This window comes from Lithobates pipiens, unplaced genomic scaffold (assembly GCF_037356315.1).
Source record: "Lithobates pipiens isolate NorthernLeopardFrog02 unplaced genomic scaffold, aLitPip1_a1.2 Scaffold_22, whole genome shotgun sequence".
NCBI classification, from domain to species: domain Eukaryota; kingdom Metazoa; phylum Chordata; class Amphibia; order Anura; family Ranidae; genus Lithobates; species Lithobates pipiens.
In genome coordinates, this window is record NW_027507784.1 from 14,967,355 (window position 1) to 14,982,534 (window position 15,180).

Here is a 15,180-nt window from a genome sequence, read left to right on the forward strand (position 1 = left end):
GACAATGCTGTAGACCAGTGGCGGCTCAATCTTTTTTTTGAGGGGGGTGGAAAACCAACGCCACCCCCTCCTCCACGGGAGACAGATGGGAAGACGGTTTCCTCGCCCCACAGGAGACAGACGGGAAGGTGGCGATCCCCCCTGCCCTGCAGGAGACAGGCGGGAAGACGGTTCCTCCGCCCCGTGGGAGACAGATGTGAAGACGGTTCCCCCGCACCACAGGAGACAGATGGGAAGACGGTTCCCCCGCCCCGTGGGAGACAGATGGGAAGACTGTTTCCCCGCACCGCAGGAGACAGATGGGAAGACGGTTCCCCCGCATCGCAGGAGACAGATGGGAAGACGGTTCCCCCGCCCCGTGGGAGACAGATGGGAAGACGGTTCCCCCGCCCCGTGGGAGACAGATGGGAAGACGGTTCCCCCGCACCGCAGGAGACGGATGGGAAGACGTTTCTCCCGCCCTGTGGGAGACAGATGGGAAGACGTTTCTCCCGCCCTGTGGGAGACAGATGGGAAGACGGTTCCCCCGCCCTGTGGGAGACAGATGGGAAGACGTTTCTCCCGCCCTGTGGGAGACAGATGGGAAGACGGTTCCCCCGCCCTGTGGGAGACAGATGGGAAGACGGTTCCCCCGCTCCGTGGGAGACAGATGGGAAGACGGTTCCCCCGCCCTGTCGGAGACAGATGGGAAGACGGTTCCCCCGCCCCGTAGGAGACAGATGGGAAGACGGTTCCCCCGCTCCATGGGAGACAGATGGGAAGACGGTTCCCCCACCCTGTGGGAGGCAGATGGGAAGACGGTTCCCCCACCCTGTGGGAGACAGATGAGAAGACGGTTCCCCCGCTCTGTGGGAGACAGATGGCAAGGCGGCGATCCCCCCTGCCCTGCAGGAGACAGATGGGAAGACGGTTCCTCCGCCCCGTGGGAGACAGATGGGAAGACGGTTCCCCCGCACCGCAGGAGACAGATGGGAAGACGGTTCCCCCGCCCCGTGGGAGACAGATGGGAAGACTGTTTCCCCGCACCGCAGGAGACAGATGGGAAGACGGTTCCCCCGCACCGCAGGAGACAGATGGGAAGACGGTTCCCCCGCCCCGTGGGAGACAGATGGGAAGACAGTTCCCCCGCCCCATGGGAGACAGATGGGAAGACGGTTCCCCCGCACCGCAGGAGATGGATGGGAAGACGTTTCTCCCGCCCTGTGGGAGACAGATGGGAAGACGGTTCCCCCGCCCTGTGGGAGACAGATGGGAAGACGGTTCCCCCGCTCCGTGGGAGACAGATGGGAAGACGGTTCCCCCGCTCCGTGGGAGACAGATAGGAAGACGGTTCCCCCGCCCCGTGGGAGACAGATGGGAAGACGGTTCCCCCGCTCCATGGGAGACAGATGGGAAGACGGTTCCCCCGCCCTGTCGGAGACAGATGGGAAGACGGTTCCCCCGCCCCGTGGGAGACAGATGGGAAGATGGTTCCCCCGCCCCGTGGGAGACAGATGGGAAGACGGTTCCCCCGCCCCGTGGGAGACAGATGGGAAGACGGTTCCCCTGCTCCGTGGGAGACAGATGGGAAGACGGTTCCCCCACCCTGTGGGAGACAGATGAGAAGATGGTTCCCCCGCTCTGTGGGAGACAGATGGCAAGGCGGCGATCCCCCCTGCCCTGCAGGAGACAGATGGGAAGACGGTTCCCCACCCCGCAGGAGACAGACAGGAAGGCAGCGATCTCCCCCCATGATAGATGGACAGGAAGGTGACGTTTAGAGGCCTCCTTACCTTAGGAGGCAGATGAGGAGGATCCGGAGTATGGGTGCTGCTCTTCACTTCTGGGGGCCGTTGCTTCTCCTCCCAGCCAAACAGGAAGTGGATCCTGAGACTCGACTGGGAGTCCTGCTACGGGATTATCTATATGGAGCCATGTCTATAGTTATATCCCTCTAGTGTTGCGCACCAGTGACTCCCTGGCCAATTGGGTTTTTAGGACCCACTTATTGATTGGCCGGAAAGGAGAATCAGGAAGACAATAGCAAAAAATTATTTGCTATTGTCACATAACCCCACCCCACCCTTTTTTTAAGCCAATTAGAGCCTCAGGCTCTAATCATGTGCTTAAAAAAAACTAAAAAAAAACCCCATTGATATCCATTTGTCCAGCACCCTACTTTTAAATTAGGGGCAAGGATTGGGGGGGGGGAGGTTCCCCTGCGTCCCTTATGGATTGTCTGCTATTGCTGTAGACTGAAGGTCAGAGAAAGATTCAGAGACTTCTTGAAGCAATATTTACCACTTAAGCCCCAGGCCATTTGGCTGGCCAAAGACCAGAGCACTCTTGGCGATTCGGCACTGCGTCGCTTTAACTTACAATTGCGCGGTCGTGCGACATTACTCCCAAACAAAATTTACGTCCTTTTTTCCTCACAAATAGAGCTTTCTTTTGGTGGTATTTGATCACCCTTGATGTCTTTATTATTTGTGCTATAAGCAAAAATAAAGCAACTATTTTGAAAAAAATGCATGATTTTTTACTTTTTGCTATAATAAATATCCCCAAAAAATTTTCCTCAGTTTAGATTGATACGTATTCCTCTACATATTTTTGGTAAAAAAAAAACAAAAAAAAAACGCAATAAGCGTTTATTGATTGGTTTGCACAAAGGTTATAGCGTCTACAAAATAGGGGATAGATTTATGACATTTTTATTAATCATTTTTTTTTTACTAGTAATGCCGGCGATCAGCAAATTTTTATCGTGACTGCGACATTATGGCGGACACATCGGACACTTTTGGTGCTATTTTGGGACCATTCACATTTATACAGCGATCAGTGCGATTAAAAGTGCACTGATTACTGTGTAAATGTGACTGGCAGTGAAGCGGTTAACCACTAGCGGGTGCTGTAGGGGTTAAGTGTGTCCTAGGGAGTGATTCTAACTGGGGGGGAGGGGCTGTGTGTGACACATCACTGATCACCGCTGCCGATTACAGGGACCTGTGATCAGTGACACTGTTTACATCAGCATCTCCCCGTTCTTCCTCTCCGTGAGATGACTGCGGGTATCCCCATGGACATCGAGTCCAGGGGACCCGCGATCACACTCACAGAGCTCGCGGTGGACGCGTGCGCGCTGCCTGCAGCACAAACGCGATGGCACGGTGGCAAATTCAAAGGGATGTACAGGTATGCCCATTTGTGCAGCCATGCCATTCTGTCGACGTACATCATCGTGCGGTGGTCAGAAACTGGTTAAATTAGGGGCAAGTATTAGGGGGGTGGGGCCCCTGCGCCCCTCATGGAAGGTCTGCTATTGCTGTAGACTGAAGATTAGAGAAAGATTCAGATACTTCTTGAAGCAATATTAAAGTCTTTTTTTTTAATAACAAGCATGTCATACTCACCTGCTCTGTGTAATGGTTTTGCACAGAGCAGCTCCGATCCTCCTCTTCTCAGGTCCCTCTCTGGTGCTCTTGGCCCCTTCCTCCTGCCGAGTGCCGCCCCATAGCAAGCAGCTTACTCTGGAGGCACCCAAGCAGGCTCGCTCCTGAGCCATGGCTCTGCATGTCCATTCACACACAGAGCCGCAGCTTGCCACCCACCCACTCTCCTTATTGGCTCACTGGCTGCGTTTGACAACAGCCAGAGCCAATGACTCCCACCTGCTGTCTCAGCTAATGAGAGAGGGAGAGTCCCCAGAGAGCTGAGGCTCTTGTGCACATCTCTGTATCGAGAGGGGTCTCAGGTAAGTATCAGGGGAGCAGAGAAGGTTTTCTATCTTCATGCATAGAATGCATGATGTAAAAACCTTGAACCACTTAAAGTGGTTGTAAACCCTTACAAACCACTTTGACCTACATGTAAGCCTAGATTAAGGCTTACCTGTAGGTCCAGGAAATATCTCCTAAACCTATACGGTTTAGGAGATGTTTGACCGAAGACAGGCACCACTGACTACAGCGCATGCGCTGTAGACAGCGGCGCGCAGGCGCACTGAGCGCGGCATCGTCAATGACGACAATGCCGCGCAATGGCGCGCGTGTCGGCTCCCGTGCGCATGCGCGGGAGTGACGTCATCAAATGACAGCGGCGGAGCTGCGAGACCCCACCAAGAAGATGGATGTGCCGGACTACAGGGGACAGTGGTGACTTCGCTGGCTCCTGTGTCAGGTAAGTGACACATAATGGACTACTATGCGATGCGATGCGATGCGATGCATAGTAGTCCATTATGCTTTGCCTTTGCAGGGAATGAAAGAGGAAGTCAACTCATCAGGGTTTACTTCCTCTTTAAATAATATTATAGTATTCAAAATGCTACAACCTGCAAGTGTAGTGCATAACATTTCTGCTGCATTTTCCCGGAATAAATCTGCAGTACGCTGTAGACATTGAGGGTCTTCCAGTGCCAACCTCTCCGTGCACAGTAACTCAATTTGATCCTCGTAAGTTCTGGCATGACTGGCAAGGTCTCTCAACATGTATGTGTTCAACTCCTGGATAAAAGAAAAATGTTACATCATGAACACTGAACAATGCGTCAGACACCAATAGCACATTTTACAGAAGAATGGATTTATAAAGCCTAACACCAAAAAAAATAAAAAAATAAAAATACAGCCAAGTATACAGTTAAAGAACTTATATGTGAATGGTCTCACCTGCAAAAATATTAATTGATCCTATTCAGCCAGTATTGTGATCCAAGCACTCCTATCGGACAGTATAGTCTGATCCTTGGCCCCTTTATTTCTTACAGCAGCCATTCTCAACCAGGGTTCTGTAGAACCCTGGGGTTCCTCCAGAGGTTGCTAGGGGTTCCTTGAGCTGTGGCTGATGAACCACCTATATGATGATGTCTACAGAGTTCAAGGGCCAGCACCACTTAGCAAAGCCAGCAGCATGACACCAAATATCTTTTTAGCCGCCTTTAAAGTGGTTGCAAACCCTTACAAACCACTTTGACCTACAGGTAAGCCCAGATCAGTGATGGCGAACCTTGGCACCCCAGATGTTTTGGAACTACGTTTCACATGGTGCTCAACTACACTGCAGAGTGTAGATCACGCACTCTGCGGTGTAGTTGAGCATCATGGGAAATGTAGTTCTAAATAGACATGTGCATTCGTTTTCGTCCGAATGCATTTTCGTCCGAATTTCAGCTATTTTCGTTTTTGTTTTGACAAACGATAACGAAAGCACAAAATCCAAAAAACGAAAGATCCGACATAAATAAATGCTTTATTTTCGTTTTCATTGTTACAACAGTTCGATATGGAATAGGAGATTCGACATGACTCTGACAACAATCTGTCTATAGAACCTGTGGTCGAATGTGCCTAACCTTACCTCTATTAGTCCAAGATTATATAGAGAAAATATTCGACAGAGAAAAAAGATTTGACAGAGAGAAAAGATTCTGCAAGATACTGTCCTAAAAAGTGTTTGGGGACCTGGGTCCTGCCCCAGGGGACATGTATCAATGCAAAAAAAAGTTTTAAAAACGGCTGTTTTTTCGGGAGCAGTGATTTTAATAATGATTAAAGTGAAACAATAAAAGTGTAATATTCCTTTAAATTTCGAAGGGGGGGGGGGGGGGGGGGTTGTCTATAGTATGCCTGTGAAGGGGCGCATGTTTCTGGTGCTTAGAACTGTCCCTGCACAAAGTGTCATTTATGCAGGAAAAAAAGTCCTTTAAAATCACTCGCAGCTATTATGAATTGTCGGCTCCGTAATACAGAGAACACTCATTGAAAGTCATTGATAAAAAATAAATAAATAAAAAAGCGTGGGGGTCCCCCAAATTCAATTACCAGGCCCTTCAGGTCTGGTATGGATATTAAGGGGAACCCTGCCTCAAATTTAAGAAAAAATTTGACGTGGGGTTCCCCCTAAATATCCATAACCAGACCCTTCAGGTCTGGTATGGATATTAAGGGGAACCCCGCGTCAAATTAAAAAAAAATTGACGTGGGGTTCCCCCTAAAAATCCATACCAGACCCTTTATCCGAGCATGCAACCTGGCAGGCCGCAGGAAAAAGGGGGGGACGAGAGAGCGCCCCCCCCTCCCTCCTGAACCGTACCAGGCCACATGCCCTCAACATTGGGAGGATGCTTTGGGGGTCTGTGACCCCTCAAAGCACCTTGTCCCCATGTTGATGAGGACAAGGGCCTCATCCCCACAACCCTGGCCGGTGGTTGTGGAGGTCTGCGGGCGGGGGGCTTATCAGAATCTGGAAGCCCCCTTTAACAAGGGGACCCCCAGATCCCGCCCCCCCTGTTTGAAATGGTAAGGGGGTACAAAAGTACCCCTACCATTTCACAAAGAAAGTGTAAAAAATGGTTAAATAAAACAAACACACTTTTGAAAAATTCCTTTATTAAAAATAAAAAAATAAAAAAAAGATTCCAGCGGCGGTAATCCACTCTTGCTATCCAGCGACGGACGATCATCTCTCCAGCGATGTCTCATCTCATCCAGCACAGCGAATACATCCTTCTTCTGTCTCCGTGGAGGAGACACTGCAGGCATTCCGGCGGCTTGACGTTTCTTATATACAGAGGGCAGGGCCACCCGTCACCTGACCCCGCCCCCCTCTGATGCAAGGGGAAACCCAGGGTTCCCTGTGACGTATGGGTGACCCCGCACCCCTCTGATGTAACACAGGCAGGTTTCCGTTACATCAGAGGGGGGCGGGGTCACCCCACGTCAAATTTTTTCTTAAATTTGAGGCAGGGTTCCCCTTAATATCCATACCAGACCTGAAGGGCCTGGTAATTGAATTTGGGGGACCCCCACGCTTTTTTTAAAAAAATTTTTTATTTTTTTATCAATGACTTTCAATGAGTGTTCTCTGTATTACGGAGCCGACAATTCATAATAGCCGCGAGTGATTTTAAAGGACTTTTTTTCCTGCATAAATGACACTTTGTGCAGGGACAGTTCTAAGCACCAGAAACCTGAGCCCCTTCACAGGCATACTATAGACAACCCCCCCTACGAAATTTAAAGGAATATTACACTTTTATTGTTTCACTTTAATCATTATTAAAATCACTGCTCCCGAAAAAAACAGCCGTTTTTAAAACTTTTTTTTGCATTGATATATGTCCCCTGGGGCAGGACCCGGGTCCCCAAACACTTTTTAGGACAGTAACTTGAAAATTAGCCTTTAAAATTAGCACTTTAGATTTTGAACGTTGGAGTCCCATAGACTTTAATAGGGTTCTAAAGTATGCTATATACTAGCTCCGTCGAATCTTCTTTATACATTCGACAGACACCATAAGCCTTCAAAGACAGATTCAACCGTAATTCATGTGGATTTTCGGACGAATGCAAATTTTTGAACGAAAAACGAAATAAATAAAAACGAATTTCGGGAGTAACTAAATAAATTAAGTTTTCGGACGAAAACGAAATTCCGAAACGAAATATTTTACTCTGCACATGTCTAGTTCTAAAACATCTGGGGTGCCAAGGTTCGCCATCACTGGCCTAGATTAAGGCTTACCTCCATTTGAGCATTTCCGTTTGCAGCAGATTTGGCACTTTTTGCGCTCATCGCGGAGATCTACAGCTGATATTAATACATGCACTGTTTTTGAATCCAGATGTTTCTGTGGGGAGGCCGGGGGGGGGGCATCTTGATGCTGATATGCTGGCAAGGGTGCAGGACTTAGGGGAGGAGATTGGCTTAAGTGACTGATGGAAGTGGTGTCCTCGTACGTATAAGGGTATCATGAATACAGCCCTGGCAGAGGGAGGACATAAGGTACTTTCTGGATGGTACCGGACCGCCTCTTAAAAATGTACAGAGGGGCCTCCTCTCTCTGCTTTCGGGGGTTGTAATAAACCTGGTATGATGTTCCGCATGTGGTAGACCTGTACCAAGGTGTGCTGGTTTTGGATCAGAGTTCATTACCTGCTATTCATATTCTATGGTGGGTATAGTTTAAAAAAAACCCTTTCTCCTTTTGTTTATTTTTTTACCTTTTTTCTTCTATCTTGTTTCTTTTGCTTTCTTTGTCTTTTCTTCCCTTTTGTTCTCCCCGCCCCCCCCCCCCCCCCCCCACAAGCACTTTTTTCCTAAACTTGCACTTAATTTTTATTTAGTTATGCTGCTTACACTTGTTGTAGTGCATGTTGTATACTCAAGGCCCATATCGGCTAGCTGGTGGGTAGTGGCCAGGGCAGGACTTACCATTGGGCTTGACTGGGCTCAAGCCCATGGGCCCCGCCCAATAGGGGACCCCGCCGAGATACGTGGCCTGGGTACTCGGCAGTGCTCACAGTCACGCCCAGTCCTGCCCTATGATGGACATAACACAGGGACTGGGCGTGACTGTGAGCCGAGCACACTCGGCTACTCTTGGCTCCGCTCGGGACCCACCAAGAGGACCTGAGAGCCGCCGAGATACACAGGACTCTGTATCTTGGCGGCACCATTTTTAAACTTCAAGACTGCAAATGACAAGACTACACTGACAAGGCTGCAGATGGACACTGATAAGGCTGCATTGATGGGCGTTTAAATGTAAGTTTGGGGTGTGTGTTATACGCCGATAAATACGGTAATGTATAGAAGGTAGGGCCCGAAAGTGACTCAAGCCCAGGGGCCCCCACCACCCTAAGTCCTGCCCTGGTAGTGGCGAAGTATAGGTTCTAATTGTTCCTGATTAGGATTGCCTTATGCTTTACAAGAAATTGAATCTTTATGTTGAATTTATACTTTATATGGCAACACTGTGTGTTAAAAATGACTGGTGGTATAATATTCGGATCCTTTTATATTTGTTCTTAAAGTGACATTAAAGTCTCTTTATTTTTCCTCTTTCAAAATAACAAACATGTTATACTTACCTGTACTGTGAAGTTGGTTTTGCACAGAGCAACCCTGATCCTCCTCTTCTTGGGTTCCTTGCCGGCGCTCCTGCCCCACCCCTCACGCTGAGTGCCCCCAAGCAGCTTGCTATGGGGGGATCCGAGCCGAGCTGGTGTTCTGTGTGTCCATTCAGACAAAAAAAAAAAAAATCTTCTGTCTTTAGAACCATTTTAATGTTTTGATATGTTCCACCTGCGTTGTGGACCCTACTCTTGATGTCATTCTTTGCCTACAATTTTTGTCCTCTTTGGAAAAAAAAACTTTCAATCAATTTATTGAAACAGAATCTGAAGGTCTTAGAACTAAGAGAGATGATATATTTGTTTGCTGTTTAACCTTTAGTATCAAGCAGATAGCTTTTTTACACTTTCTGGTGAACACTAGTGGTTGACCCTCTCTAGGAGACAGTAGTTGCAATCCTGAGACCCGTCACCCGGGGGGGGCAATTCCCTGGAGACCTTGGACCTGAACCTAGTATTGCCTCTGAAAAAAATACTGCCAGCTTAAAGTGGTTGTAAACCCTTACAAACCACTTTGACCTACAGGTAAGCCTAGATTAAGTCTTACCTGTAGGTCCAAGAAATATCTCCTAAACCTACACGGTTTAGGAGATATTTGGCAAAAGACAGGCACCGCTGTCTACAGCGCATGCGCTGTAGACAGCAGTGCGCAGGCGCACTGAATGTGCCACCGTCAACGGCGATATGCTGCGCGTGGTGGCTCCCGCGCACATGCGCGGGAGTGACTTTATCGCGGCTTCGTTTAATGACAGCGGCGGAGCAGCGAGACCCACCGAGAAGATGGACGTTCCAGACTACAGGGGACAGCGGTGACTTCGCTGGCTCCTGTGTAAAGTAAGTGACACATAATGGACTACGATGCGATGCGATGCATAGTAGTCCATTATGCTTTACCTTTGCAGGGAATCAAAGAGGAAGTAACACCCAACAGGGTTTACTTCCTCTTTAATGAGACACAACAGAGTCCCAAGTTTTAGTACAATGATTACTAGCAATATAAACACTGAGAATAAGTTGTTGTCCTGTACTTACCCAGCACTTGCTTTGAATTACATGGTCCAGTATTTCCTGCCGCTTGCGGTTGTCATTCTTTGCCCTCTCCAGCAGTAGTTCGAGGTGCATCAATAAAGTTCTTTCCCGATCTTTTGCAAGCATTGCTTCATTTGCTGATTTAAATTCTTGTATCTCATATTCCCTTTTCTTATTTTGTGGGTGCGGATTGTCTTCTTCCGTTATTTGAGTGAAAGTAAACACTTTTGCAACCATCGCTTCATTTGCTGATTTCAATCCTTGTATCTTATTTTCCCTTTTCTTATTTTGTTCGTACAGATTGTCTACTGTTAGTTGAATGGAAGCAAACACAGTCATTTGGATTTACATATACAGTAACTTGATTTGAGGGTGTTTTTTGCAAGACATGCAAAATGTTTACATACATTTTAACTTGATACACAAGCGATTCTATACCCCAGTCATTTTCTTTACAAACAGAAGTCATCGAGGAAGGAAATGTAATTAATAATAAAAAAATTTTTTTTGTTAATTACATTTTTGCTGGAGTACATCCTACAGATGTGCTGCTTCATGTGCAAATTTAAGGCATATTTCCCAAAACATGTTATTTAAAAGAATTGTGTAATTTTAAAATTTTGTCCTTTAGGGCCGGTTCACACAGCGAGGCGAGGCGAGGCGACACGGCTCGCCTCGCCTCGCTCCCGCAAGTCGCCCCCATTCAGGACTATGGAACCGTTCTGAGAGGAGCGACTCGACTCAGAAAAAAGGTTCCTGTACTACTTCGGGGCGACTTCGGGGGCGACTTGCATTGACTTCTATACAGAAGTCCTCTGCAAGTCGCCGCTGAGCTCCCCGCAGGTCTCCGACTTACCTCGCCGCGCCTCGCTGTGTGAACCGGCCCTTAAACCTCAATCAAGGATACTAAATGGTCTTGTCTTTCCATTTTTTTTGTGGTACATGCCCCCCTCCCCCCATGGCCAATATAGAGAGATGATTGGTGAGAGTCTGGGATTTTTGTTACTTTCCAACCCGCTGTATAAATTTTCCATGAAAATTTACCTTCTCTTCTCAAGATAAACATCTTGGTGGTATCTTTGGACATTATGAAGTCATGAAGAACGAACGCTGCCTGTAAGATTTTGAAGAAGATGGAGAACCAATTATTACAAACTGTTTTCATTGTGTTCTGCCATTGTACAGCCGATCATGACATGAAATCTGCACTCGTATGAAGCAACCCTAGATTCTAATTGCATAACTAGATAAATATTGTATGACATGTTTGTTATTTTTAAACCAATATTTTTTTCTTTTCCCTTTAAAACCACTTAAGGACCGCCTCATGTAAATATACGTCCTTTTTTTGAAGAGGGATATCTCGGTAACGGCAGCAGCTGCCACCACAACCGAGGTATCCCTCTTTACAGGAGGCGTTCCTGTGTACGATAACGGTGGTCTCCGCGGCGGGTTCGTCGCGAGATCACCATTATCGGAGGCGGGAGAGGTGCCACCGCCCTCCAGCGCCTTCTGCCGCTTACTGGAGCCGTCGGTAGCGGCGGAAGCGATCGGGTCCTGTCGATGGCCAGTTATGGAGACGAGTGAGGCTAAGATGGCCCCCCACTTGTCTCTATACCATATACCAACGCCACTTCCACCCATACCTCTTAAAGGTATATTTTTTTCAATGTTATTTTTTTTGCATTTAATTCCAAATATGAGATCTGAGGACTTTTTGACCCCCCAGATCTCATATTTAAGAGGACCTGTCATGCTTTTTTCTATTACAAGGGATGTTTATATTTCTTGTAATAGGAATAAAAGTGATCCATTATTTATTTTTATTTTTTTAAGTGTAAAAATAAATAAAATCAAGTAAAATAAATAAGAAAAAAAATGTAAACCCCCCCCCCGTCCCGACGAGCTCGCGCACAGAAGCGAACGCATACGTGAGTAGCGCCCGCATATGAAAACGGCGGGCAAACCACACATGTGAGATATCGCCGCGATCAGTAGAGCGAGAGCAATAATTATAGACCTAGACCTCCTCTGTAACGCAAAACATGCAACCTGTAGAATTTTTTAAATGTCGCATATGGAGATTTAGGCTGGGTTCACACCGCTGCGGGGGGAGAACCGGATGTGATTCGCACAGCAAATCACATCCGATCTCCGTAGCGCTACGAGTTCAGCCATACAGATAGTATGGCTGAACTCGCAGCGGTCCCGCAGCAAACTCGCACGGGACCCTTTTTTGGGTCCGCAACGGAATCGGATCGCATGGGGGTTCACACCATGCGATCCGATTCCTGTGCGAGTCGGCAGATCGCACTGCGATATGCCGACGGATCTGGGGGTGCCATTAACATAACATTGACACCCCCAGCCGTCCGCATAGGGCAGTGTGAACTGCCGGCGGGAGGTATGCGATGCGGGAAAACGCCGCGGATTCGCGGCGTTCCCGCATCGCAGCAATGTGAACCTAGCCTTATGAGGGTAAAAGTTTGACGCCATTCCACGAGCAGGGCGCAAATTTTGAAGCGTGATGTGTTGGGTATCAATTTACTCGGCGTAACATTATCTTTCACAATATAAAAAAAATCGGCTAATTTTACTGTTTTTTTTTTTTTATTCAAAAAAAGTGTATTTTTTTCCAAAAAAAGTGCGCTTGTAAGATCGCTGCGCAAATACGGTGTGAAAAAAAGTATTGCAATGACCGCCATTTTATTCTCTAGGGTGTTAGAAAAAAACTAAATATAATGTTTGGGGGTTCTAAGTAATTTTCTAGCAAAAGAAAACTGTTTTAAACATGTAAACGCCAAATCTGAAAAAGAGGCCTGGTCCTTAAGTGGTTAACCACTTCAGCCCCGGATCATTTTGCTGGCCAAAGACCAGAGCACTTTTTGCGATTAGACACTGCGTCGATTTAACTGACAATTGCGCGGTCGTGCGACGTGGCTCCCAAACAAAATTGACGTCCTTTTTTCCCACAAATAGAGCTTTCTTTTTGGTGGTATTTGATCACCCCTGCGGTTTTTATTTTTTGCGCTATAAACAAAAAAAAAGCGAAAATTTTGAAAAAACAAACAAACGCATAACTTTTTTTCTTTTTGCTATAATAAATATCCCCCAAAAATATATATAAAAAATATATATTTTCCTCAGTTTAGGCCGATACGTATTCTTCGATGTATTTTTGGTAAAATAAAATAAAAATCACAATAAGCGTATATTGATTGGTTTGCGCAAAAGTTATAGCTTCTACAAAATAGGGGATAGTCTTATGGCATTTTTATTAATTTATTTATTTTTTACTACTAATGGCGGCGTGACTGCAACATTATGGCGGACACGTTGGACAATTTAGACATATTTTTGGGATCATTGGCATTAATACAGCCACCAATGCTATAAAATTTCATTGATTACTGTAAAAATGTCACTGGCAATGAAGGGGTTAACCACCAGGGGGCAGGGAGGGGTTAAGTGTGTCCTAGGGAGTGATTCTAACTATCTGGGGGATGGGCTAGCAGTGACACGGCATCGATCGCTGCTCCCGATGACAGGGAGCAGACGATCGGTGTCCTGTCACTAGGCAGAACGGGGAGATGCTGTGTTTACATCGGCATCTCCCCGTTCTTCAGCTCCGTGACACGATCGCGGGCACCCGGCAGACATCGAGTCCACGTGTCCTACAGGGACGGTCACGGAGCTCGCGGCAGGTGCTCGCGCAGCGGGAAATTCAAAGTAACGTACAGGTACGTTGCTTTGCCCAGCCGTGCCATTCTGCCGACGTAAATGTACAGGAGGCGGAAGGCAAGCAGTTAATATAATTTTAAGGATGGCTTGGCTAAAAGAAAAGTATGGACTCCACGGTCTCAAAGATAATATAAAACTTTTTACTAGCTACTACTGAATATACAGGTAATTTCTATGATTTTGGGTTTAAATTGCTACTGTGTTCTCAGCCAGTCCGGGAAAATGATAACAATTTTTTATGTTTACATAATTGTAATGTATTTTTATTATGTCCTTTGTCTTGCTTTTCTAAAAGATCTTTTTTCTATTTTTAGTGTTTACAGTGCCTGAAAAATAAAAATAAATTCTCCTGACGAAGCTACTACTCGTGGTGAAACATGTAGAGAGCTATTCAGTCTGCACTTTTCAATTGTACTACATGATTAGATTTTCATGTTTGGATTGTGTTGTTTTAAATTTTCAATAAATATTTTTTCAATTAAAATCTTGTTGTAAATTTGCACCTTTAAAATCCCCAAAAATTCCCCACTTCTGTATTCCTATTAGGGGATGTGGTACTGGTATAAATTTTAGATGATAAGCAATAACCTTTCTCCTTTAGAATGGGATAAATTGACTGTAAATGGTTGTATTATTATATATTTTTTTGTCTATTGATTACAGTTTTTTAACTACAGTCTGCACTCTCAGGCTTTCTTTATTAAATATGCTACTGAGCAGCAACCTGAAATTCTATCTTCATTCATTTTATCTTCTGTCTTGATGGTCCTTTTTCTTCTTAATGTAATCCATTAATAGGCCCGAGTTGACTGTCGGAAGTAGCAGCCACAACAAGTCTAAGCCCCTGTACACACAGTCGGAGATTTCCACAACCAAATCCGTCGGATTTTGCCCGTCGGATTTTGTCCTTTGGATCTTGTCCGAAACTGTTGCATACACGCGGTCGGACAAAGTTGTCGGAAAATCCGATCTTTCAGAACGTGATGACGTAATTTCGTTACGATGGGACTACGTTCAGGCTAGTAGCCAATAGCTTTGATGTAGGAATTTGATCTGATCTGCACTTGGTCCGATCAAAATGCTCTACACATGATCAGAGTATGTCCGATCGGCCCAGTTGGTTGGGAAATATTTCCAACATGTTGGAAAATTGGGTCCAACGGATATTCCGACGGAATCAGTCCAATGCATACCACACACAGTCGGATTATCCGACGACACCGTCCGATAGGACACATTCCGACGGATTCTCAGACCGTGTATACAAGGGCTAAGAGCTCTAGGAATGTCTACCCTTAACCACTTCCGTACATAGACGTCCTCCGGTTTCAGTGGTTATACAAGGATGGTGGATGCACCTACAGGCACCATCCTGGTATTGATCTCTTCAGCCAGAAAATTCCCTGGCAGAAGGGATCTGAGTGGCCCTTTTGCGGGTGGTGGAAGGGGAGGTTTTCCATGTTTCAATGCTGAGGGCACGTGACCAGGTATGGTTCAGGAGAGGGGGCGCACA

At 46.5% G+C, this 15,180-nt stretch overlaps 1 protein-coding gene across 2 annotated transcripts in view; it reads right to left on the reverse strand.

Annotated features, from left to right (window-relative positions):
• The window catches only part of LOC143923331 (guanylate-binding protein 6-like), a 108,380-nt gene that overhangs the window by 28,821 nt on the left and 64,379 nt on the right, over positions 1-15,180 (reverse strand). For both annotated transcript variants that reach the window (XM_077446944.1, XM_077446945.1), the window contains exons 11-13: positions 10,971-11,040; positions 9,930-10,234; positions 4,316-4,487 (exon numbers count right to left, since the gene is read on the reverse strand). In XM_077446944.1, coding sequence (XP_077303070.1) covers positions 4,316-4,487; positions 9,930-10,234; positions 10,971-11,040 — 547 coding nt within the window. The remainder of the gene's footprint in view (positions 1-4,315; positions 4,488-9,929; positions 10,235-10,970; positions 11,041-15,180) is intronic.